At 40.2% G+C, this 27,854-nt stretch overlaps 1 protein-coding gene across 1 annotated transcript in view; it reads left to right on the top strand.

The window, feature by feature from the left end:
• Positions 1 to 27,854, top strand: part of hcn1 (hyperpolarization activated cyclic nucleotide-gated potassium channel 1) — a 70,398-nt gene that overhangs the window by 24,682 nt on the left and 17,862 nt on the right. Inside the window, exons 3-6 of the mRNA XM_086301000.1 lie at positions 6,949 to 7,110; positions 18,509 to 18,727; positions 23,373 to 23,519; positions 27,434 to 27,674. Of these exons, the coding sequence (XP_086157126.1) occupies positions 6,949 to 7,110; positions 18,509 to 18,727; positions 23,373 to 23,519; positions 27,434 to 27,674 (769 nt within the window). The remainder of the gene's footprint in view (positions 1 to 6,948; positions 7,111 to 18,508; positions 18,728 to 23,372; positions 23,520 to 27,433; positions 27,675 to 27,854) is intronic.

Genomic DNA, 27,854 nt, shown 5'->3' with positions numbered 1-27,854 from the left:
AAAAAACCATAAATGAATCGCAGTAAACCCTACTTTATGCTGTGCACATACATACAGAGGATATGAGGTTTAAATGCTCCTCTACTGAGCTTCTTCTTTCATTGCTGCATTGTGCGCTTTCATTTCTGGAGAGTTGCTCCTTGGGATAATTTGAATGAGAAAAAGTCCTGGTCAATGTCAAAACAGAGTAATACTATGTCAGCATTAGTATTTTCTTCTTTTATTTCTGGCCTGGGATTGTTGTGTGAAAGATGCACGCTTCTCTGTCAGCTCATTGTCCGCTCACAGCTCGTTTTTCTTTTTCTTTTTTCCTTCTTCCCTCCCTCAGCCTTACTTCGTAATGATGATTCCTATAATGATGCAGTGAAACTGTCAACAGACTTGCATAACCGAACAGATGACGTTAAAAATGGGTCATGTGGGAAAACGGTTATTCTTGAGGGCACTAACATGTTTTGGACAATATGTCCACACATGCCTCTTTCACTTCCCAGCAATTTTCTCATTGCACCGAGTGCACTGAGTTATAAATGCACTGGTGCTGCTGTCCGAGCTATAAGTACTGCTTGTGTTTGTGTACATGATTTATTAGACCTGAGCTGATGTTATTTTGTTACCACTGCTCAGGTTACAGGTACAAATCAATAGAACATTCATCCATAAATACATTTACTTGTTGTCCTAATGCACCATACCTGTCCTGCGCAGAGCAGGCTAATATAAGCCCTGCAGGAAATTTCTAGAAGAATGCGCATGCATTAACTGCATACGTGAATCCCTACAGACTCTGGGACTGATGTCTATATAATTACAGTAAAAAAAAGGCTTAGCACACAGAGTGGATCACCAATGCTGTCCACGCAGAGAAGATCATAAATTTGATCCCTGCGGGTCTGTGAGCTTCTGCCCCGGAGGACGCTGCCTCTGCCAATGCATCTGTGAATGGTAGAGCGCAGATTAAGGCAGAACAGAAGTGTTAAGGTTATCACGCTCACACGACCAAAATAGACGCAGAGCGGGTGAGACAGCGGGCAAAGTAGCTCGGCTTGCGGTGAAGTGTGATGTGCTTAGTGGAAGAACAAGAGAATAATGCTGACGGACACAGAAACGCTGGAAAGCAGAGCAGATGATCAGCAGCGTTCCCGTGAGGAAGATCTCCTTGGACTGAAAGATGTGATCGACAAGTTCCGAGGGGAAGAGTTGTCTAGTTAAATGTGTCCACTGATTGGCTGGTAGTTAAGCTGCGAGGTGAGGAAGAGCATCAGGATCTTCTGCGATATCACACATCCAGTTTGAGCCCTTCGCTTTCACACATTCGCTGGTGATATTTGAGGCACGTTAGCAGTTGTATTTGATGCTCAGAAATTTGCATCTGCTGAGGTCATGAGGGTACATTCAAGCATTGGTAGATGAAATATGTTGCAGAAATCATATCAGAGTGGGTGCACAGGAATAAAAAGAGAACATTTGTGATTCCAGAAGAGGAAAAAATATCAGTGGCCTGTTCAAATTGGAGACAATTCTGATTCACGGTGTCACTGTTTTAGCTGCAAACGTCTGCGTGTGCAGTTATTACTGCAGTTCTGCTCTAAAATCATACAGTTCAATATGATTCTTGAGACTTGTTTTTATGTGAAACACTTCGGCTTCTCTAAGTGTGTCAGGGCCTGTGTGGGATGAGTCCGTATGGTGAAAATATTTTGTTTTCATAACAACTAAATCGATATCTGGAAGAGTAACTGAGGCTGTGATTTTTTTTTAATAATCTTTTGTCTATTGTCTTTACTGATAGCTTAGAGATGAACTGCATGCATCAGTTGGAAATAACAACTACTTAAACAACCTACCAGGTTATTTGGTGAATTTCTATTTAATGCTACTTTTTACCTTGAACAGTTTATATAAATTTTACTGATAATGCTGCTATTTTTTTAGTTTTAAATGCATGCATGAGAGCCTGCGATGAAGAAGCAATGATGGTTTAGGGGGTCCTTTACTATATTAATAGATCATCGCTTGTTTTCTGCCTGTGTTAAGATCCTATTGATCACTATGTGGCTCTTAATTAAGTCTCTGTCTCCTAATTACTGCTGGGCCTCATTACCTAAATGTTCCTCTGCATTGAGATTCAGAGCTTTTTATGCAGCCTATGTACTTGCACGCATGATTTGGCAAGAACCAAGTTACAAGCACAACATTGCTAGAAAGGCTTTTCCTCTCCTCTTACACAGTATTCCAGTCTGTATGATAAGCAGATCTGCTGACTGATTAGCGTCCCAGCACATACAGTATGTTGCCTGAAGCTCTGAAATAATGCCAGCTCTGTTTATATTTATTTATTGCTGAACTATACTTATACCAATGTGATTACACATTGCACATTTCAGTGATGGGATTTATGATTACTTCCAGCAGGCTGCTTTTCTTTCAGAAAGAGACAGACCGGCATTGAAATGTTTTTTTGCCATAGAAAATATAGAATGTTGCTCATTTAGCCTTACATGCTGTTGCCTTTTTTTAAGTAGACCAAGTACAGCGGGCAAAAGCTTTTTAGCCTTCAGAGGAGGAAAGGCAGTAAAAGAAAACAGGAAACTTGCAAATTCCCAGTGAATTCTCATTACGTCCCGGTATGATTTTTTAGAATCCAAGTTCAACTGTAATTTTGTGATTAAGCAAAACCAAAAGAGAGCCAGCAGGAGATTTACAAGATGATGCTAAGCAGGAGAATTCCAGATTTTCCTGGAAGCAGTTTTGTTATCCTTCAATCTAATAGCCAGTGGTGGATTTAATCTCCTCAAATTAGTCCCATGCTAATCCTCGCTAACCTCAAACAGAGGTCACTCATGTCCAATTTGAAGATGCATAAAGAACAGTTTGTAATTGCGTGTTTCAGGCCCACAGCTTGATGCTTGGTGATGAGTAATTCTCTTGCATGCTCTCTTCTCTGTGCATAGGATTCAAAATGTCTGCCTACAGTGCATACATCCACCAGACAGCTCGCAGTTGTATAAGCAAAAACTCTTCGTGCCATACCTTGTGGGCAACATTGATTTGAATTTTAATCCCTGCAGTATTATGTATCAGCATGCTGCTTTACATAAAAATATACCTGCAAAGTTTCAAAATGTTCTCTGCTCTGTTCTAACAACCCATCAAAAGGATGCGGAAAGACCAAGTGCATGAGCGACCTACTGGCTTGACAGAGCTAGCGTGTGACTTTCTATCACTATCATATCAAATCTTGGCTGTTTTTCTCCAATGTATTACAGGATTATGCTGACCTATGCCCTAATTCCCAGTCAAATTTGAGCTTGATGCATTTAATTCCAAGCCTATATTTTGCCAAAGCCAAACAAGAGCATTGGATATGCTTTTGGCTCTGTGTCAGCTCTACCTTTCCTGTGCACGAGGTTTATGAAAACGTTATAGTTGCTCAAAATGAACTCGGATCTGTCATATGACAGATTTGAGTCTAAATTTGGTTTCAAATGTTTATCTCAGAGCGATTCACTGCCACCGAACTGCAAAAACTGTCTTAAACCACAGAATAAACTTTATATTAATGTTGCTATTGGAGCAACATTTTTCAAACATTTTACATTCAGTTAAATTTTATTTATATAGTGCCAAATCAGAACTTTAGATTGTAAGGTAAAGACCCTACAATAATGGAGGGAAAACATGAACAATCAGAGGACACCTTATGAGCAGCCACTTGGCGGAAGTGGGAAAAAAAAACCTCTCTTTTAACAGGAAAAAACCTCTAGCAGGGCAAGACACAAACAAAATAGAAATAAATGGCCAGTACTGAAAACAAACCTACACTATAGGCTTCGAGTCTTTGTGAAAACAGACTTATCTCTTAAATGGCAGACACTGAGCCTTGAGCTAACAATCTGTAACCACTCTGCACTGGCTGATTTATCAAAATTAAGAAGAAATTTAGACTTTTTAAATGCTGGTCTGACAAAAGTTGAAGCATTTTTAAAGAGTTTAGTAAAAGGATCAATTTGCTTCTTGCCACAATGATAAACGATTGCATAGTACATTTTATAACTCGTGCCATACAGTAAAGTCCTCAGCAGTAGTCACTTTTTTATTTATTTGACCAGCTGTTCAGCTGTTGTCAGAACTCTGTTGCTTTTATTTTTAGATCTGGATTGATTTCCCTTACAGTAAACGTTGAACAGAACACAGGCATATATTAATCATTCCTCTCCATCAGCGGGATGCTCAGACACACTGCTGACTGCACGAAACAGAACGTTGCTGATGGGTGATCGAGTACGTGCATATTAGCAAATTGAAGCGCATGGTTCTTAGTTGTGACACATATCCTGAGCAAGGGGCCGGCTGTGTGCTACATGAAAGCTTTGCAAGTTGTGTGTTTTCTTTGTCTGCTTGAGTCAAATAGATGTAAATTCGGACCTACACTCTCCGCATTCCTTCCTTTGCCCAATTTGATACAATTCATGTTTTCTTAGAAGCCTTACAGTGAGATAAAACAACAGATTACCACAAAAAAAAGAAAGAAAGAGGCTGTCCAACACAGTTAATTCTCAAAAGAGAAGTTGGATGATCGAGTATGTGCAAATGCTTTCTTTTAATTATGAGAAACACTCTGTAAAGGCAATATGGAGACATTGTGTTTGTATTAGCAGAGTGCGCTTCAGTGAACCATCTCACACAGTTCAAATTTATCCTTACATATCTGCACATCACAGTGAAGGTTATCCTTTGTAATCTGGTGACCTGACCAGCGATCTACACCTGCAGCCTCTTCTTTAAAACCCTATTTGAAAAAAACAAAACAAAAAAACCCCACTCCTGCCTTGTGGCTACCTCCTGCTGCTTGCAGGCTTTTCAAAGTGATGCCGCTGCAATGCAAACCCAAATAAACTCCACATTGTGTTAATGAGCATCTACATCATTTCCTCTCTAGCCTCTCTGACTCAGCGTGACCCAAAGGTCACAGAGGCTTCCCAGCAAAGTGAGACTGTCCCTGGGAATTTGTGAGACCTCCCTGTAACCCTCGCGCGTCATAGAAATGTACCCAAAAAACTTCATCCTTATTTTTCACTCTTTTGCTTATGTATTAACTGAAAAAAGAAAGTGGAGACAGAGTGATCAGCCTTTTCCTATTTCTGCCTATGAGTCATTTGCAATTCAAACAGGGCCCACTACTTCCTGTTTTCTAGTCTTGTTGCAATCCTTCAGGAGCATGCACCTCCAGAAATAGATACCTTTATCACTTCACGGCTACCTTATGCTCTGTCGCTTTCCTTATTATGTCATCAGGCTATATGTAAATATGCATGCGCACATAACAGAGGGAGAGCGAATTCTGCTAAAATAAGAGTACAGATATAGGCAGCAGAAGAGACACTGGGTGCACTGAGACAGCCGTCCTGTAAGCTAGTGGCTAATTTTAGCCTTTCATGGCAGTGCACTATATCTCCCCATGGATGAGTTGAACCATAGAGGGATCTGAGCACCAGCTCAGCCTCTTGTTCTCTCCTCTGTTCTATGTGCGGACACTGTCCTTTATTCAGAAAGGTTACAGGGCAGTCACAATAGACCGGGGTGGAGAGAGGAAGATTAAAAGAGCCTCTAAAACACCTGGGGTTTGGTGGTGGTGGGGGTTTAACAGATGATTTTGCATACAAATGGCAAAACTAGTTCATATCAGCACAGCCTGAAGTCCATGCTCTTGCAGATCTTATTTGGGCTTATTTGGAACTAAATTATATGCAGTAGTAGTAGTGTTTTTGTTAGTGTTTAGGTGCACACAAGGACAGAAAAAGACCATAAATGACCAAGGTTTTAGATATAGAGATAAAGATACTGGTGTGTGTTGTACATATATGTTTACTTACCTGAAAATCCTTGATTTCTTGTATTATATACAAATGTAAACATTTGTCAGTAAAAGGAAACCCCCGAAACAAAAAGTTCATCAGTTCTCATTTAAAAAACAAGCGAAGCGACTATATGTATAATAGGTAGAACAGGTAATGTATGGGGAATGGAAAGACATGAACTTAAAATAGATGGTAATTACCTGAAATGTCTCAATTCAACAAACTGGCGAATGGGGCAGGTTTATTATGCAAAACGAACCAGGGGGCTGGCGGGAGGAGAGATTGAGCTTCGGTGTGAGGAAGATTATGGAATAACTAACCTGGAAATAAGTAATGGGTTTCTGATGCTAATGAGAAACTCTGAATTAAAGCCACAGCCAACCAGGCGTGAGTCAATTCTCTTCGGCCAGATCCGACGTAAATGAAACCGCTTTGCGCCGCAGACATGCTTACTCACCCCGCTGATGACTTTCTATTCTGAAACTTTCGGGCTCTGATTAAACAGCCACACCAGCACCGACACCTTTTCCAGCTCACAGCATTGAAACACACTTACGGGCTAATTATTCCAGAAGTTTGCACTTCCCCTCATCATTCACTTCACTTGCTCTGTGCTACCTACTCTAGCTCTATGTGTCTCCTCTATTGGTCAGGTTATTTTTTTTGGAAAGCAGCCGTGTTCAGTTATGAGCAGCTCAACATCTGTGAGTGCAGAGATACATGCGCACACACGCGTGCAGGCACACACAGACGCTGAGGCACCCAAACACTTTGGAGGACAGACAGGCACACTGTGCCCTCAGCTTCGAAGGTGACTTTGTACTTTTGTGAGCGTTTTAAGTGTTTTTAATCTTTTTTTTTAATCTTTTTGTGTCCCTGAAATACCAGTGCATCCAACGTTTGAGACTCTTACAGATCTAAATCTGGGCCGCTGTGTCTGTGTTGCTTACTGAAGTTTATATTTCTTCATAATGCCGTGCTTGCATTTGGCTTACGAATGTCAGAATTTGAATAAATGCTTTCGCACAACCAAGCAGATGCTGATGAGGTCTCTATCTCTCCTTTCTTCTGTCTTTCTCTTTGGCAGATTTTCCATATGACCTATGACCTGGCTAGTGCAGTGGTAAGAATATTTAATTTGATAGGTATGATGCTGCTTCTGTGTCACTGGGATGGCTGTCTGCAGTATCTGGTGCCTCTGCTCCAAGACTTCCCCCCTGACTGCTGGGTGTCCCTAAACGGTATGGTTGTAAGTATTACACACTCTTCTCTTTTGTTTGTTATTTTTGGATTTTTACTGTATAAAAGCTGTACAGCAGACTCGCTTTTTAACACCTGCCACATGTCAAGCCTATGGAAACAATCTCATTCCTATACAGCAGTTTTCTAAATCTTATTTTTTAATCAAAACCATAAATGAACAGATGTGATCAGATGTAGCCAGCTAACAATTTAAAAGTGCAGGGGTTTGTTGAAAGGGCCTTTTCTCGTAGCACTGAAATGTGTCCACCTTGTTTTCCCCCGTTAAAATACACTTGCTACATCATGCTAATACCACACCTGTACATGGCCCACAAAAATAGATAGCACTCTGTTTTATTATGTATGTAAACAACATGAGGACAGAGACACAAATATATTTTTGCAGATTTTTGTAGCACAGCTCTAGTTAGTCCTAAAATTACATTAGATTGTAACAGAGAGAGATTATAGAAATAAAGCAAAACATTGTTAAAAAAATGGGCAGCAAAGCGAAACATTAGTCTTTTTTGACAGTGATTTGGCCTCTTTGGTATTTCTTTAAATTACCACCCATAGACTTTATAAACAGTCATGTGAAAAATAAAGTTTTCACAGTCCTGTGAAAACCTCAGCACACCTTTACTGCTTCACTAGGTAAGTAAACTCCACAGGCCTCAGTTAGCATGGTAAAAGTTGCCAGGAGGAAGCTTCTTGTCTCTAAAAAGAACACGGCAGTATGGCTTAGGTTTGCAAAGCTTCATCTTATCAAGACAAGGTGAAAGATGTTTGATAATGCACAGCGCCATATTTGTTGTAAAGCCAAACACAGCACATCAGCTCAAACACCTCATACCAATTGTCAGGCACGGTGCTGAAAGGGTGATGGTTTGGGCTTGTTTTGCAGCTACAGGACCTGGGTATCCTCCAGTCACTGAGTTGACTGTGAAGTCCTTTGTATACCAAAAGTATTCTAGAGTCAGATGTGATGCCATCTGTCCATGCAAAGCACCAACTACAACAGAATGGCTGAAAAAGAAAGGATTCAAGGTATTGCAATAGCTTGAAGTCTAGACTTCAAGCTATTGCAATACCTTGAATAAGGTGTTTTTTTTAAGTCCACCCTTAAAACTCACCTGTTTAAAATTGCTTATGTTTAAACCTCTGCATGCTTTTAACTTTTATCTGTTACTCTTATTATTGTGTATATTGTGTATTTGTTGTACAGTGTCCTTGGGTGCTCTGAAAGGTGCTATTTTTAAATGAAATGTATTATTATTATTAGTAGTAGTAGTATTATTAATCGTCAGCTGGTGGTCTTTTCACAATGTCTGGTCATGTTATAGTTCCAAAATAGGTTCAAAGTGAAAGTTGCAGCAGTGGCATCTGTCACCTCAACATCATTGTTAGCCCTCCTAGTAATAGAAAGTTTCTCTTTGAGAATTAATATAACTATTATCCTATCACAAAAACACAAAATATCTCATCTTAAGTGTCACTCAAACCCGCTTCCTCTTCCTTTTAAGTCTTTCTTATTAAGACCTATCCTACCCAGCTATTCAGCTTCAGATGAAAAGATGAGAATTTCTGTATTTGTCAGACTAATATCAGAGATAGGACAGGGACACTATATGTCATTGTAAGAGTCCTATGTGTTAAGATTACCATCCCACATATGAAATAGAAATTGGATGTACAAAACAGTAAATAACTAAAAAAGGTTGCTGTTTTTTTTGTTTGTTTGCTTTTTAAATATCCCCAGTAATACTTGTCTCTGTATGTGGAAAATACTTTGTGTTCACTAACACGTGTTAAACATATTAGTTGTCATTGTTAAAAAACAAACGAATAAAAAAAGACACATGTATTTCATTTCTTCTTTGCAACGATCTGATCTGTATTTCTCACAGTCTGGTTATTGCCGTCATACTGCAACCAGTTTAAACCAGGGACAGGGAATACAGCAAGCATGGTTGCTGTATTTGTTTATGTTGCATAAACAAATACATGCAAACCTCAATGAACTGAAACAACGTCATTAAGGAGCATGGGCCAAATATCCTCCACAGCGATGCGAGAGACTAACAAAGCCATACGGAAACAATCACTTCAAGTTATTGCTGCACTTCAAGTGATTTTCGCAGCAATGAAAGCTTTCCTTTTCACGACTGTAAAAATGTAGCATAATGTTACACGTTACTTTGTGTATTACTGTTTTTTGTATTACTGATTGTGACTGTAAATGTAACAGTAGAGTGAGTGGTGATTGTGGAGTGTCTTGCGGCCCTAGGTGAAAATTCACAATATACACGCTGACGTAATCTTTCTAGTTACGTGTATCAGTGTATGAAAAATGTAAGCCAGTGTGTCCCCTGTGTACAGTAGAAAGCTGGACAACTGGACAGTGTCAACACAGCTTATGTTTGATTTCTTTGGGGACTGTCCCCTCGTTTGGACTTTTTCTGTATCTTTCATCTTCCCTCTTCTCCTCTTGAGTTGAGGTCAAGCGGACTGTGCTTGCCCGTTTTGGACTGCTGTGAGCGCGTGCAGACCTCCTGGGTAATGCTGATTGTAAATACTCCCCCGCGGAGCTCTTTTGCCGTCTCCTCTCCCTCTTTCTGTGACAAACATTTCTGTGCTGCACGAGCGCACGAACTGTTTAGAGGCATCATACCGGAGGTGCAAATGTCAGCTTTTATAAACGTCACAGCTCTCATCTTTACTTGGAGGCAACGAGTTGCCCAAGTGCGTTTGATACCAGCTAGCATGTGTTATTCATCCAAACAGACATTATCCATCTCTGTTCGCACCAAAGGAATTTGCACTGATGTAATTTCCCACAGAACTGTCACAATTCATCCTTGTTAATGGTAACTACGGGCGAACATCTCCTCAGTAACCCAGATTCTTAAACTTCCTTTTAAACAGCAACACTCTGGGTTCATAATTACTTGTCGCTGTAAAACTTAATGATAAACATCTCCTTGCATGCACGCTGCGTGTTGCTGATCTTACTGAGAATAAAGCTGGTACATCCTCCTTCTATGCAAATCAATATCAAAGGGAGATGGTGTACAAGCCTAATTTGGTGCCCCCCGTGTGGCTATAGCTGCAGCCTGCAAAAATTGCCTCTAAAACAAATAAGGCATAAATCAGTGCTAGAAGCCTGTGGGTGAGCTGTTATGACACGAAACCCTTTCTCCAAGCTGTATTCACTTGTATGTAGCTAAAACATTGCAAAGATGGCTTTGTATGTTTGTTTTACACTTTCTCTGATGGGTTAGCTACTTGCTGGTGAATTGACACATCCTAAACTCTCTCAGGCAGCTTTCTTGATATTTCTTCAGGAATAGATATCCAGGCTTCTTGAAGCTCTTCTTTGGATATTAACTACCTTTTTGTTCTGTTCTCTGTTATGATGATCCCACACTGCTTCAGTAATGTCTGAGCTCTAGGGAGACCAATCCATCTTGTGTTTTCCCATCCTGATATGCTTTTATACTGTATCAGCACCGTGTTTGGGATCATTGTCTTTCTATAAATGAAGCCACTGTCAATCAGATGCTTTATGCATGATATTGCAAACAAGCTCAAAATCTGATGGTACTTTTCTGCATTAATTCCATCGCTTCCATCAGATCTCCAACACCACTGTTGTACCTCTCTCCTGACCTCCTCTTGCAGTCAGTCTCAGATGGCTTAACAAACAGAACAAATGGAAAAATCGCTTTAAAATGGCCATGCACAAATACTCAGGGAAAAAGCAGTTTTGGAGACAATAGGTCTCCAAAGCGTGGAGACCTATTGTCGAAGAGCACTTTTAAAGAAACAAATTATAAAGAAATAAAGGGGTCGTCTGAATTCTGCACAGTGCTGTATATTATTTACAAATATTCATACAAATTTGCAAATCTAGTTTGGGTCATCAAATATGTATTTGTCTGTAAGTAATGAGGGCAATTTTTATCCCGCTGAGCCGCTTACAGCTGAACCAAATTCATCTTGCCCTTTAAAAAAACATTAAGGAGCATATGAGTTCATCAGTGAGTGCCAGTATTATGTTTGCTTTTACATTTAACCAAAAGCAGGTGTCCTACACATGATAATTGTTACTCTTTGTCAAATTTCTAAACGACAAGGCTAAGAATGCTGAAATCTTAGAAGAGAAGGCTATGCACACTCCAATGACAGAAAGCCACAAAGAACGTGAAACTGTGGAAGTATATTTGGATTTAAGTTCAAAATTCATAATTTTCTGGATAGCTTTAAGATTTTTTTCTTCTCTGTTTTATGAGGGGGCGATCCTAAAAATAACTCACAAAGAAAACCACGAGGCATTTTAGAGGTAAAATCTGTTTAAGCCAGTGGTACTGTAGATATCTGCACATGAGCATAGTGTTACTGATGGTGATGTGGCAGAATGGGCAATTTGCAGAATCTCTTCCCTGTGGATCTGTGCAGAAGTGCAAGCCTGTGCACTGACTGCTGTCTGGCAAATCCAAAGTGATAAGGCCAGCTCGCATATGGGATTCCTCTTCTCACACCATCGCAATGCATTAGCATTCACAAGTTGAAAATCAGGATAAGGTATCTTTTCCTCCGTTTGCTGTGTTTGCTGCAGGTATAAATAAACAATACAGTTAAACGTTGTCATCAAGAGGTTTGTCTTTGTCTCTGTCCAAAAAAGGAGAGCTTTAAAGCCATATATTGCATCATATTTTTTTCTGTTGTTGGCTCCGTGCTTTCAGTCTCCAGCTGTGAGTAGAAGAGTGAGGGCAGCAAGGGCTGCAGATACTGCTGAGTGGTGCTGTGCACAGTCTAGGCCTGTTATCTTCCTGACTAATGGTCTGAGAGTAGCTTCTTACTCTTTAGAGGCTGCATTTACTTAATCACCAAACAAGATAATGCTGCTGTCACTATGTTGGCTCATGTTGGAAGGTGGTGGGCTGTGGTATTGGATAGGCTGTTGTACAGCTTAAAGATGCATGTGGTGGAGCATTTGTGAGTGTATGTGTGTGCCTACTGTTCCTGGCCAAGCTCATATCAAGAGAGAGACAGCAGTAGCCCTGCTGAGGGCTCCTGTCTCAGAGAGAGCTAGAGGCCAGAAGACAGGTGGATATACTGTAGGTAGACACAAGGGGGAAAAGGGAAAAAAGGACAGAAACGCCTGGCTAACCATGCACAACTGCCCTTCAGTATCAGTCACCCTTCCTGGCTCCTTTTATCCATGGACCACCCACTTCATTTCCTTCCATTTCTTCTCAATCTCCCTGAATGAGTCACTTTCAAAAGGCGGGCTCAGTCCTGAATTTATGAATTAATCAGATGTGTCACCCTCTTCCCTTCTTTCACATCACACTTCCCCTCAACATACACATTGGGCTTATGGAAGGAAAATGCAAGACTGCTTCAGTCCCTATGCGAACAGCTTGTTTTTGGATTCTTTTTTTGGCTCTCGTTGGTAATCATTTTTTGTTAGCTGAAAGAATTGTGTGCTATTTGTCAACTGATACAGTAGGATGGTTTAATCAAGCTTGTGTGAGGGTATTTGGACCACAGCTGCTGAGCTTTCAGAGGCTGTTGTGGGATCTTAAAAAATAAAGTTCTGTTGTGAGGAGAGCCTTGTGAGAAGACAAAGAAAAATCACCGTACCTCATTCATCGTAAAGATTGGGTGGAAAATCGCAAAAGCAAACATTTATAAATTGGAACTATCTTGATAATTGGTTAATAGTTCCCAGTTTAAGCAAGAATGCCAAATATTGCCAAGTTTCAGATATCCAAAGGCTTTTTTGTCTGTAACCTCTGAGAAGACTTCTGCCACGAAAATGTTAAAAAAGAAAGAAGAAAAGAAATGGCACGTGTACCACTGCCAGTCAGTAAAGTTGCACTTTAGATCCATGATTGTCCAGAATTGATCTTTGACCTATTAGATATAATAATCTGCTGCCTCTTCTTTCAGCTGCTGCCTCTAGGGGTCGCCACAGCAGACCCTCTCAGCTTATCACTTCATAATTTCATACTATTTGACTGTTATATACAATATGGTCATGATTAGCATTTGAATTGTGGCTTCACGGTTAAAAACATGTTTTTTTTCTTGCCACAGTGACCTTGACCCTTGACTACCACATATCTGATTGGTTGAGCTGAAGTTAAAGTTTGCCAAAATGCCAAAATATGAGGAAATTCCCTCAAACCTTTGAAGTGATTGTGCGTTTACAAGAAAGGAGCAAACAGAGTTACACACAGATGAATCTGAAGATATGTCTCGGGCCACATTACTGGTGCCAGTGCATAAAAAAACTTCTGTAGAGAGATGAAGTCCATTAGTACTGCTACAGGTGATGAACATAAAAGCTCACGAGACAATGACAACGCACACAGTGAGATACATCACTGGGCGCGCTTTTTTTGGTGTCGATGCAGGCCTGCACATCCCTTTACTCTGTCATCTGTGTTTAAAGGCCGCCGTGCCTTCTGTGCGCTCCCAGGGAGAACAGCTTGCAGTTTGATTATGCAATTGAAAAATGAATATTGCGCATTGCTTCTTTTTTTTTTTGCCATTCAAGGACTGTTTGTTGGGTTTAGGGAGTTAATCAGTGATTAAATTAATCAGTTGAGGCAAATTTGCTCATTCACTTATTTTCTCTGCAGACACGCACAGGCGCAAACAAAAAAAATAAAATGTTAAATAAAACTAAAACATATTTACAGGGCAACCAGATCTTGCTACACACTCTATTGAGTATAATTTGTGCTGCAGTGAAACTAAGTATCAGTGCAAATCTTTGGGAGTCCAGATGAAAAATAAGTTTAATTGCTGTCATTTGTCCTCGGACTGTTCTCTTTTTTTGCAAAATTGTGTTCTTTGCAGCAAGGCATTACATCCTGTTAGTCTCATAGTTTGTCAGTATCAACAACAACCAAAGCCTCTGGGTCGCACTGAACACGAGGATAATGGTGAATCATCAGCCGCCTTCCTGGTTTCATCTTGAGAGAGAGGACTGCTGATTCTGTGACTAATTAATTAAAATGCAAGCAAGTGGTTAAAATGCACGAGCGTGCTGTCAAAACAACGAGCACAGTTAAATTATAGATACTTTGAAGTTGCTGGTGCTTAAACAATAGTGCGGAATTGGGATCGCTTTAATGTGTGTGGTAATGAAGTCTGAACCTGCGCTGCTGTTCTTACGGGGCTGCTGAAAGATGAATATGCAGTGTCTGATGTGTTTTCCTGCTAAAAAACAGAGCTTAATTATATTTAGAATAATGTTAGAGGAAATGAATACATTTGTTGTGTTGGCAAAATCTATATCAAGGGGGCTGTACATTGTGAACTATAGGAAAGCAACTAGAAACTGCTTTTTCTGCACTGAGAGTGAAATGACTCACTCTTCCCAAAGGAAGGCTGTACAGAACCAGCCCTGGAGATTTCTAGTTCTCATCACTCTTTATGCATTAGATAAAAGTGTGCATGTATCTGTCCTTTTGTGACCAACCTAATCAGACAAAAAAATGGGTGCTGAGCATGAGTGCCTGCTGTAATCATAGCGCACTGCCCCAGAGCTGTGACTCACATGCCGTGATGGCAGTCAAAATGCAAATTTAAGCAATCACACTGAGGAACAGCAGTGAGTGAAGAACAGCGAAGTGAAAAGCGGTGATGCTGTTGGTTTTGTTATGTTCGATAAAAAGCTCCTGTAAAGTCCACTTTGCAGACATCATTACCACAGTATCACTTCAGTGAGACAGCTCATGTTTGATATTATTTATCACAGCAGCAGAACATAATAGAGTTTGGCGTCTGGGATCCGAGCTCATCACTTCCCGTAAATATGTCACGTATAGAAACGGGGGGCAGCTTACAAGGTGGTTGCTGGGATGCTGGGGTAATGGAGGGGTTGAGACAGCAGACAGCGATGCAGGGCTGCAGCAGCACTGACGTGTCAGAGGGAAAGATGGGAAATTTTGCAGCTTAGATAGACCAGCAAATTGGCAGGTTGTGTTTGGTGTACGACACGAGGAGAACGAGGAGTGTGTATGACGCAGTTCGGCTAAAGCCTGACTGCCTGAACTAACTTGTGGGCTTTGCTCCATTTGTTAGGAGAGAATTTTCTCTCTGCCTCTGCCTGGTAAAGCCGCCTTTGGATATTTTGCTTCTGTGTCTCCCAGATGTCAAATCGTAACAATGGGCAGCTGGAAACGATCGTGATGATCAGTTCCACATTTGGAGGACTCACAATAATCCTTCATAACAAGCTCCATAACCTGCAGTGCCCCAAGCACGCAGCTATTATCCCCACTGCTTTAATGTTACAGTGAAATGTCAACTCAGAACTGAGCTACTTCTGAACAATTCAGTCTCTATCAGTCTGTTTAAGATAAAGAAAGAGTGAAAATTTGGCTTAAGGAATCACTAAAGTTGGTCATGTGATCCATGCTTCTTTTTTTTTTTATTAAAGATTCACTGACACTGCACTGTCAGAGCCAACTTACCAATGTTATCAGTATATTCCACAAAGCAGCTGTGGAATAAATTTAATGCCACGTTTGACTGCCTGAGTTATTTGCTCATTATTATATGTCTTTGGACATGGGAGAAGGAAATATTCGCAGTTATTATACCTCGTGATATAATAAATGTGAGCTCAGCTGGTCAGTTTGCCTCATATGAAGAAACATTTTTATTCATTTTACAAATTGTCTACAGGTCATTCATGATTGTTTGACTCCTAATTAATTGTGCGTTACAAGTGATAGACCACTGTTTCAATCTGATTAGGTAGGCGGATTAATGTAAGCAAGAGGATGATAAAGCTAATTCTGCTATTTTGGAGAGGTTTATGTACAAACATTGATGGGAAATAAGGATGGACAGCGAAGTTGAACAGACAGAAACTGTGAGGTTAGTCCCCAGGCCCTTAATGCCCAAAGCACTGCAGAGATTTCTTTGTTGGAGCAGTTTACATGCAGAGAAAAACAGCAAAAGGTGCAGTGAGTCATTTCGGACTTTGTGATATCATCTGGCAAAACCATGCCTCTGTTTTTCCATGCATACAAATATGTCAACACAAACACAGCCCGTCGTTGCTGAATAAACACTCACCCACCATGTGAAATATACACGTGTGAAAGAACATCTAGGACCCAAACTGCATTAGTTCCAGGTATATGGTTGGGTGACTTTGTTCTCTGTGTGGAAATACATTATTGTGTGTATGTGTTGTGTGCTACAGTGGACGGGTGCTTGTGCTGAAATGCTAGCTGCAGATATTTCCAGTACAATGAAAGCCACGATCCCTGTCATGGACTGCTGACCTGCCAGAGCTTTCGCAGCTGGGATGGCACCAGCTTCCTACATCCCTAAGTGGGATAAGGAGTTAGGTGGATGGATGGATGGATGAATGGATGGATAGAATATTTGACCCTAAAGGTAATATTTCAATGGTTTAACACACACACACACACACACACACACACACACACACACACACACACACACACACACACACACACACACACACACACACACACACACCATATTTTATTGATTATCCTGTTGAGTATCATGTTATAAAAATTGAACACGCTGTAATTTATAACAAATCCTGTAATCGGTTCTGGAAGAAACAACTAATCTGTGTTGACATAAGAACTGATGAGTCATCCAGGGCTAATGATTTGCTATAAATGTGCATCTGTCATCAAATTCAAGTGGGATTCACTAATTCCCACTTGAATAACTGAGTGGACTCAAGCAGATCAGGCAATGGCATGGCAAAGGGGACAAAATGGGCATGATGGCATGTGACACATGGATCTGAGGCAAATGGGGAAAAAAAGAGACTATCTAAGTTTCCTATTTCTATCACTAGCTGTTCTGCTGTGTGTGATAGGTATTCTGCATGGAGTGCTTCCTCAGCACTTCATCTTTGCAGGAGGTGAAGCTTTTCGGGGTGTCAGCAAAATGTCTGTGAGCACAAGCTTTGTACCAGGCAGTCTGTCACATTTGTCTCTAGATAGTGGATTACTGAGTTTCACAGACATGCAGTAACTGCAATGGGCTCGCTTAGTTGCCCACTAGAGATTTTGCCCATCTCCAGAGGGAAAAGGCATACTTTCACATTAGACATGCTGAGACTAAAAAAAAAAGCAGGAAAAACAGAAATGAGGGAAATCTGAAATGCAAATGAAAGGCCTTTCAAGCCATGTCCTTGCATTGTGCTACTACCTGATAATGTGGATTACTAAAATTTAAGAGGCTCTGCATAAATCTCTGTTGAAAGCGACTCCTGATAAGATTTCATACTAAAAAAAAGACTTTTAAAAGAAATAGTCAGTGACTATCCTAACACTGCCAGTTAGGTTGGCTCTTTATTTACAAGTTTTAAAGAAAGAAAGAAAGCACTCAATTAATCAGTCAATCAATAGCTGATGTCCATCTTTTGCTCTGCATATAGACTGGTTACCTGCATGATATTAAAGCATATTTTCTAAAACTAACGATGACCATTTAAAGTTCTGCTTCCATGCATTTAAACTTTTATCACCAGTCTTCATCCACCAAGCAAGTTCTTTCCAAACTACTTAGTCTGAATTATGTGGCTCCTCAAAAACCCTTCTGGACACATTATCGGATAACAGTGGACCCATGAACCCAAGTTGCACTATATGGACAAAAATACTGGGCCAAATCTCTTAATCTTTGACTTCAGGTGTTTTTACTCCTATTGCCATGGGGGTATAAAATCAAGTAGATTCAGTGCGGTCTGCCGTCACATTTGTGAAGGAATGAGTCATTTAAAGAGGTCACTGAATTTGGGTGAGGTAATACAAACAGGATGCCACCATCGCAACAAGTCAGTTTGTGAAATTTCTTCCCTTGTAGAAATTCCACAGCCAACTGCACGTGGTATTTTTGCAAAGTGGAAGTGTTTAGAAACCACAGCAGGGTTAATCTTCTGGCATTAACATCAGCACAAAAGTGCACCAGGAGCTTCATGAGAAGCATTTCTATGGCAGGGCAGCTCCTTTGGGTGTAATGTGTAAGTGACCCAGTACTTTTGTCCGTATAGTCTGGATACTGGATACATAGTTTAGAAGCTGTTTTTTTTTACCTTTGCAAAGCTGAACCGCTTCTCACCCTTTGATAATCTGTAAAATGAATAAAGTAGATGCAAACAGAGAGAGAAGGTAAAAAGGTAGAAAGTTCATTCATTCAGTAAACCCATAAGGTTCAGAAGCATGAAGATTATGTTGGCTGAGTGTTAGTGATCCATCAAAGGAAAGTCTGTTGTTCCATTTTTATCTGCCGCGGAGCCTTTCTTCCTTGTCTTGCTTGGCAGTAACTCCCCCCAAACCTCCTCTGTCTCTCCTTCCCTTTTTCTTCCCCTCTGGTTCTTTCAGAACGTTTCTTGGGGTAAGCAGTACTCCTATGCCCTCTTCAAAGCCATGAGCCACATGCTGTGCATCGGTTATGGTGCCCGGGCACCCGTCAGCATGTCTGACCTTTGGGTCACCATGCTGAGTATGATTGTAGGAGCCACGTGCTACGCCATGTTTGTTGGCCATGCTACAGCTCTAATCCAATCACTGGATTCCTCACGGAGGCAGTACCAAGAGAAGGTAAGAGTCCTGCAGTGGCACACACAATATTAAATTCCTGAGATTTAAAAGAACACTGGGTATGATACATGGTATGATGTATGCGTACACATCTTTAATGGTTTGTTGTTTAAAGGTAAGTTAAGCTAAGTACTACTGAGATGGTCTCAAAGTATTAATGTGATTTTTTTCTTTTTTTGTGACTCTGTAAAGTCCTGCTCATTGGAGCTGGATTTAAATAAATTAGCCCTCAATTACACTGTGGACCAATAGGTTGAGCTCCCACAATATAAATATAAATATATCCGCGGCGATGACTAGGAAAGAGGATTTCCTACCTACCCCCAAGCAGATCTCTTAAGGTCAACAGGGTGATGAGGTCTATGACATAAGCAGCCACCTCACTGTCTGTATGCTGCCAGTGGACACATTTTATTTTTCCCTTTTCCTTCAGTTCCTATTACATCATTATATCTTCTTTCTTTTTTTTCACGTAGAGGATGATTATCCAGCATTTCAACTGAGCCACCATCTGTGATCCCGCTGTGGGGCCTGGGCAATTCCCAGAACACCCAGCCATGACTGATGCGCTTTGTGTTTGCACGCAAGAAGCAGAGTTTAACTCCCAAACTTTGCCTGTGCTTATGCTGCAGAACGCATTGTACATACCACACTATTGGGCGTGGGGATTAGTCCTCTATGGTATGTCTTCATCCACAAACAAGTTTAGGATTAAGATAACTTAATCTTTAACTTACAGGATGATGTAAGAACAGTTACATCAGGTCACACTGATTTTGTAAGACACTCCTTTTCTTCCCAAAGGAAATAGTTTTTTTTTCCAAATATGATATAAAGACAGTGAGTCAGCTGAAATGCGATTAACAGAAAGCGCTAATTATCTTGTCTTAGTACATTCTTATTTACTATGACATGCTGTGTGTGTGAGAGCTGAAACAATTACTCAGAAATTAAGTCTTTAACAGTGTTTAATGCAGGGTTTATTCTTCAAGCCATTTTTCACCCAGTAATGGAGTCTAATTCCTGCATTTCAGTATATTTTTTATTTTAAGCATTTGCTACTTTTCCGTGTCAAGAGATATCAGAAGTGGCAATAATTAAATAACTAAAGACAATAAATCTTCATATACAAGTTGTTCAGTTTGTTATTTAAGACAATTTTTCAGTATTTGTCTATGATTTCAGAAAAATTATTTAGATATTATTTAAATAGAAAGCAATTAAACAGATTAATTTAGAATATAAGAAATAAAACTGATGTTTTCCCTTTAAGTTTTCATCATTTTTTAAAATTATATTATGAAAATGGGTTATAATGGGTCAGGAAGTTAAAAATATTATTACCAATTACTTTGATTTTTCCCGCCATGTAATTATTCATCTTTTAATAATCTATAAAAAATTTCATGTGGTTTAACAGCACACTTTTTGACTTCCTGAATTCAATGAATGTTGATCATATCCATCCACTAAGCGAGCCCTCCAGCAGCTTACATCCCTATTGAGTTTATCAGAACATATCCACACAAACGCACACACAGAGGCACGACTGGACAGAGGTACAAAGCACACATTATTTATCCTTCCAGAGATGTAGTCATAATTCTTATCAGAGCATTGGTAAAGTCACCTTGGCTATTACAGGACGTGCTAAAATACCTCTTCGTTAATTTACACCTTGCTTATAAAATCATTTAGCCATTGTCGGTTTATTCAAGTGTGATGGCCCGACCTTGCCAGCTGTCCTCATGGTCAGTCCAATCTAGAGGAACATCCCCCTCGGTGCGTTTTGGCACCACATTGCAATCTTACATGTCACCTAAAACTTGAAATTAAAACTGCAGTTTCTATTGTCTTTGCAAAAGTGTTATCACAAATCCGCACAAATTAGTAAAATGCACATTTATCATTATCAATACAAAGTGTTGTTTGACACATAAATCAGATCAGATGAAACAGATTCGAAGAACAAGACAGCAAATAAAAGGGCTATAATAAAAAAAATTAATGGTATGCTGACTGATCATTAATATGCAGATATAATTATGAGTTATATTCACAGCATAGCAAAAAATTTTTTAAAAATCATGACGGCAGGTTGCCCTCAGCAAACAAGCGAGCCGTGCCAAGTCACTGTTTGAATTAGTGGCACATCTCCAGCTCAGTTGCTCCAAAGCAGATGTACATCACACACTATTTTTAATCTACATCCCTTTCTGTCCCTCTAACGTCACCCCAGGAATCGAACTGACAGCTTCGGGGCCGCGAATGCCATGTTCATGGTAACGGAGCTCCAGTGTGGAGCCAGGTTCAGCAGGGGCTGATTTGCTGCATGGCTGTGCATATCAGTGGAGCAGGCTACAGAGCAGCAGGGATGGGTTCAGGGTGCTGAGCCTCTAGCCATTACATCTATCACTGCCACAGCTGGAGGGTTGGAAACATGGATGGAGAGATGGATGGGGATGCGAGGTTATAAGTTATCTGAGGCCGGAGGATGTTTATGACAAGAACATGATGAGCAGTAAGAAAGTAAAGTGATTGTTGTTGATAGGTTCTACTTAATTTCCAAAAACTCAAAAACTAATTTTATCCAGACTAGGAGAAAAGAAAAAACAGACCAAGCAAAAGCTATAGAGAAGAGAGGAAACAGAGATAGTGGGAGGAGAGGGAAGGAAATGAGGGTTTAAAGTATGTATGATATAGAGACATGTCTGCTGTCAAGCCCTGGTGCTGCCACAGTGCAGCTGAGTTGCTCTTTAAGATATGTCCAAGATGTCCCACATTTCATATTTCGGTCTGAGGTTCATTGCAAAGCTAATGTAACTACCTCCCTCCTCTGAAATATTGCAAAGATAATTAAATAGTTTCAAAACAAGTTTCTGAAACATAAATGATTCTGTAAAGGAATACTGTGACCGTGCACCCATCAGATGTCAAACACAGCATCTTGCAATTACATTTATGTCATGCAAGCACTACAAATGGGGTTGCAATTAAATGCATCGTCCTCTGCGTGACACAGACGGGTATCAGATCAATTCCTGCTCAATAAAAGAAGCGTTGAGCACATACAAAGTGGATGAAGCATTTCAAGTCTTTGCACTAATTGCCTGCCCTCTTTAAACTGTCCTTCACGTCTTAGGACACATTCTGCAACAGAGGAGGTTTCATCATTTTACATAATGCTGCTAAACATATATTTATGGGTGATGTTTAACTTTGCAAATTGCAGTGCGCCTGGGTTAAATTAGATCCACAGGAATGCCCCAGGAGTGCCATCAGCCAGGAAAGAAGTGGGTTCTGCCAAGTGGCACATCCCAGTGTGGGTGTTAGTCTGACTGGGCCCTGACTATTTCTAGAGAGACAACGAGAGTGAGAGAGAGAGGGGGGATAAAGAGAGAAATGGATGAGGTGGGATAATGAGGAATGTAGTCAGCATTTATCTAAATTGCTCCTTTAGAAAGTAATTAACCAATAAAATTACACATCTGAATTAATATGAGAATGGAAATTAGTCATAATGAAAAGATAATGTGACGTTAAAGCTGAAGGCCCCATATCGAGCCTAAAATGTGCCCCCATTGCCTTACTCTGTGCCCCACCCTGACCACCCGAGTCGAAATGGACCGGTTGAGCCCCTGCAGACACCTTCTGACTTCGGCTGTGTGAACTCAAAATAAATCAATTTCCCGCAAACAAAGCTCTGGTCCCTTATCACCTTTCTGCAGCCGGGTGAGAAATCAATGAGGGAGGCACTGGGACTCGAGTGGCTCCTCTCGCTAACAAATATCGTTTTATGGGGCTGCCTGCGTCACATTGGTCAAAGCCTCTCAAACTGAACTGTCCTACCAGCCTCGCAGCTGCTGCTGGCTCTCACCTCTATTCTCTTTGTTGAGGTTCATTTTCAGGTGTTGGGGCTTTGGCCGTGCTCGCCGACTACTCTAAATAAATGAGCCAAAGTTTTTTCTGTGTTCTTGTGGGTCAGTACTTGCCTGCAGGATAATGCAGCTGGACGTTACACTCCTGCTAATTTTTAGTTAATTACTGGAAACAGGATGTAGAAACAAGAAAAAAACAAAGACAGGAAAGGAAAGAGGATAGCAATAAATCACAACACCTGTCACCTCACGATGCTCTATATTATAAGGTAAAGACCCTATGATGATATATAACGCGGTCAAAAGGAGAATTCTTCTTTGAAAATTACCCAATATCCTCTTATGCTCCTGGATACTAGGTATGCCTCGCTTGTTCACATTGCAGCATAGCTCGGTTGCCTATTAGCACTGGGCTTCCTGCATCGGTGAGATAATCTGCTGCTACCTTGGTCTGACATAGCCCCGGGCCTGTACTCGTTCCTACTTTCTTCACCACCTGCCTCTCTTGTTCTGCCTCTCCCTCCCCACACGCAGAACCAGGACATGGCACTGTGACTGTGTGAGAGCACGCCTTGTCCTCAATACAGAGACACAAATATGCACTCTGTGTAGACCACATTTTTGTTGCTTTGCTGTTTATTAAAGGTGCGATTTCCAAATAAATATAAAACTCAAGACTTTACTGGGGCTGCTTTAAGATATCTGATTTTTTTTTTTTTTACATGTTAAGCTGTTAAGTGATGACTGTTTTTCTTTGTCTCTTCTAGTATAAGCAAGTGGAGCAATACATGTCCTTCCACAAGCTTCCAGCAGACATGAGACAGAAAATCCATGACTACTATGAGCACCGCTACCAAGGGAAAATCTTTGATGAGGAAAACATCCTGAGTGAACTCAACGACCCCCTCAAAGAGGTGACACAACATTTTAGAAGCTCTCTTCTTGAGAAATCTGCAGATTTTTCCTTTCGAACGCTCTGATTTTATTTTTGGAACCTTAATAAAAAAAATAGACACTGAAAGGTAGGTGTCACAATGTCTTAGTTTTGGAACATAAGTTAGATCTATTATTAACGGAGTCTCCCCAGGTGAAACTTGACTGGCTGAAAGTCAAAATAGGGAAACATTTCCTTCTGAGACAGAGCAATAAAGGTTACTGTGACGTCAAGCACCAGTTTTGGTCCTTGGACGACCTCCCCCATAAGCACATTACATGTGTAATTATGCAAAGGGATATTAGGGAGCAGCGGAGTAAGAAGTGAATGTAGGATAAATGTAGTGTAGGAATCCTGACCAGCTCTCATAAAGCCCCATTAAGTCACCTTGCAAAGTTATATGCTCAAGAGATGAATGCTACGGTGTGCAGAGTTGCTGCATAGTCCCAAGCACTTACAAGAAAGGTGCAGGGATTTAAAGGGACAGTAAAACATGGGCTTAGTTCAATATGTGCACTAAGCAAAGGTTAAATCCAGCTTAAACTGAGAGAGATCGATAATAGCAAACATGGTCACATCAGAGCAATTTCAGTAAGTCTTACATTTTGTTGTAATTTTATGTACAGTGTTAAAAAAAATAGTTAGACCACCTGTTATACAATCAAGAAATAATACACATATATCTTAGAAAAATATTAAAATATTTGAGAAATCTGCCAAAATTCACATTTTTATGCCTAGATTGAGTACAGATTCTTCATCATCAAAAACCATGAAGCAATTATTTTGAACAAGGTTTATTTCTTTAATTAATGAATTATTAATTGGTATAAACTGAATGAGTACCAGTCGAGTAAATTTAATTTAACCAGATTGAATAAATTATTTTTAGCTTCGTTTGACAAAATGTAACATTTAGTGTTGTACTATATAACAAACTACGTGGAAAACATTTTTGTACATATTTAAACTTCTTTTTGTAATTAATCAGTTATAACACTGAATCACCAAAACTCATTTTCCTGTTCAGGGATGTAAGTAAATGATTGTAATTTGGCATCTCAAAAATAATAAAGGGCTTTACTACTTTTTTTTTTTTTATCTTTTTTTGTGAAACATTATATATTACAATTTCAAATAAATAGCTGCATCTACTGGTTGATGAACCATTACAGAAGCTAACAAAATGATATGTGTGATTACTAGTACTGTTCATTTAAGGCACTCATGGCATATGCCTCAATCTGAGTGTCGGTCTAATAAATTTGATAATTACTGGAGATTTTTTAATATGAAAACCTAATTAGACACCAAAACTTGACTAAGCTTTATTACATTACAAGACAGTGTTCGTCTGATTCGTCATCTGTAATTTGGCAGCTTTGACTTAGTGTCAGCTGACTGCACTTCTGTTCTAATCAGTCTATCCAACAACTGAGGCGCCGTGGTTTCCCCCATGTCAGGTGTGCAGCCTGTTTCCTCTCTGTTTCTAAAAGTATGCGCTTTATTTGATCTCCCATCACCAAAGTAGGTCACTTTACTGCTGGTAGAGTAATATAACCCTTTATTACTTTAATAGACACTTAAACAAATACCACGCTATAAGAAAAACAATAATTAAGCTTACCTACATCTTTATCACAATAATCACTAGGTCTGCTGGGCACCGCACAGTTTAAGCTGTTGTGCACCTCATCTGTGTGCATTTGTCAGAGCAACAGTACAATTATGTTTTGCTGTTCAGCTGTAATAAACCAGATGATTAAGTATTTTGTGGGAGGGAGCAAACTTCTCCCATAGATTTCCATTCCACTGAGTGCTCTGATGAACTGCTGAAGGCCACTACATTGGCATGCTTGGATGACGTAAAAACTGGTGAAATAATCGGAATGACTTAGTTTGATTAATCTCTTTCTGTGAGCTGTTTTTTTTAGCCGAAAGTACCTGAATGTCCCTTTCACTCAGGATCTTCTGACCAGCAGATTATAGCTCTTACTAAGTTTGGGGTTTTTTGTTTGTTTCTTTTTTCTCAGCATATTTTGAATAAATTTCCAGTCTAAAAATAGAAAGGTCTAGTCATATCAACTATTGTCCTGTTTGTCATTGTGGTATGACCACTGCCTTCTTCTGTTTAAAATACGGTATAGTATATTTTACCCAGAGTGAACAGCTCGGTAGGAGATTGGGTAAATTGCTGAGGTTAAATTTGGGGAGATAAAGAGCAACAATGTAGAGCTTTTCCACAGCTCATTTAACGAAAATCAATTAATGTGGCTGTAAACCTGACCATCATCAGTAAAGCCAGGACACTTTCAGACAGACTGAAACCTAAGTGGTTCTGATTGTATGGACAATCTGTGGGGTCCTGACTTAGAGGTCAATTTGGGAACTGAATTAGCTCCACTTCGCACCACTCAGGCTAGGTAAGAATGCCAAATCAGTTAAAGCATACTTATAACTGATTGTGGCAAGCCAGTTATCACAAGTCTGCAAAACAATTATGCTGCTACTGCTGCTGTAGGCTTAAACGATCTCCAGATTTTGTACGGACTTCACTTGGGTTACAAAAACAAAAGATGTATATCCTATGTAAGATGATTCCACCACTATATACATTTTTACATTTATGTCAGAATATTTCTACATCTGCAGAGCTTTTCCAAATTTCCCTGCTGGTTTTAACTTATTCATTTGGTGAACTGTAAAGATCATCCTAAGACAGGCGATCCATCAACATATTGAGCAGTTTGTTGCCACGGGCAGACTTCGCTTTAAAGAAAAAAAAATGTGTTGCATTCAAGGACACTGCAACATCCAATAATTGATTGTGAGCTCCTAAAAACAGTATTACATTGATTATCTCTGGTAGCTGACAACCTGATGTACAATGTAGACGAGCAAAGATGAACACGAAGGAAAACAAGGACAAAGTAACCTTGACAAAAATAATATTAAAAGAAGAAGAAAAAACACGTTGTGATCAACGTTTTTCTAAGGTGACTTTCAGACTGTCGTAAAACAAGAACATCTGAAGCATGTATAGGGATTCAATACAGTTGAACTAGATGAAGTTTGAAGCTAAAATATGCTAAACCAGAGTCCACACAGCCTAATAGCCAGACTGTTTTGCTGCTCTGTCTCTCCCCCCTGCTCCCTTCCTCGCCTCTGTCTCACTGCCTTTTATTCTCTGCCATATGACAAATCTTTAAATAGGCATAGCCAAACATTGTTTTCCCATGAGGAATCCTGACTGTGCATGAAAAGTGCTTACTATCGTATTCATTAGTTCTGGTGCTTGATTGAGGTCGGAGCCGTGGCTTTACCTGACACCGGCTTCTGAAGCTTAGTTAACATATTTTTTGCCCTCGTGGAGCCAGCAAGCATTTCAGAGATTGGTTATCTTTCTGTTAATGTCCTGTTGTCAGTGGAGGGGAGTTATCCCTCATGTGGGGTCAACAACACATCGCTGCAGATGCCAAGTGCCCCAGCTTTCCATCTGCACAGCAACAGAGATGTGTGGGTAAACAGACAACAAGCTCCTAATCTGCTGCTGGGTCTGAGGGGACAGGATGGGCCAGAGAGATGGCCTGCAGCCGGCACCAGAGGGCAAACTCATCAGGATATGAATTGCGTGCCAAAAAGTTTCTTCGCAGGAGAAATGGAAAGTGCTTTAGGAGCATTAGGGATAAAGCAGCAATATGCATTCCAATTCATTTATGTTTGCAGATACTGTGAAGGCGGCAGAGATGAAAGATTTGAGGTGGTGTTCTGTGTCAGGCTGCCGAACTGAAGCTCATTTTTCACTTTTGGGTTGAAATAACTGAATTATTGATGGCATGATCTCATCTGTTAAATCAACACTTTTCTCTTTTCTTTTTTTCCCCCCTCCACCAGGAAATTGTCAACTTCAACTGCCGCAAGCTTGTGGCCACCATGCCTCTGTTTGCCAATGCGGACCCCAACTTTGTGACGGGGATGCTGAGCAAGTTGAAGTTTGAAGTTTTCCAGCCCAACGATTACATTATCAGGGAAGGCACAGTGGGGAAAAAGATGTACTTTATTCAACATGGCGTTGCAAGTGTCATCACCAAGTTCAACAAGGAGATGAAGCTGACTGATGGATCCTATTTTGGAGGTAAGAAATGTAACTATAAACACTGGAAATTGAACTTCAGTTGCTTATTTTGATTTGTTTTCACATTAAAATCCAAATGTTAGCTACATATTCCACTGTGCTTCTTACATCAATGCACACTGTGTTCTTAGAGTTATACCATATATACGAGACTAGCCTGAGGCCTTTAATGCTTTTTGA

This window comes from Aulonocara sp. 'chitande type north' Nkhata Bay, linkage group LG7 (assembly GCF_057382095.1).
Source record: "Aulonocara sp. 'chitande type north' Nkhata Bay isolate Kocher_YH1m ecotype deep benthic linkage group LG7, A_spYH_male_GT1.1, whole genome shotgun sequence".
In the NCBI taxonomy this organism is placed as follows: domain Eukaryota; kingdom Metazoa; phylum Chordata; class Actinopteri; order Cichliformes; family Cichlidae; genus Aulonocara; species Aulonocara sp. 'chitande type north' Nkhata Bay.
Note: the sequence above shows the minus strand (reverse complement) of the source record. Positions and strands in the feature narration are given on the sequence as shown.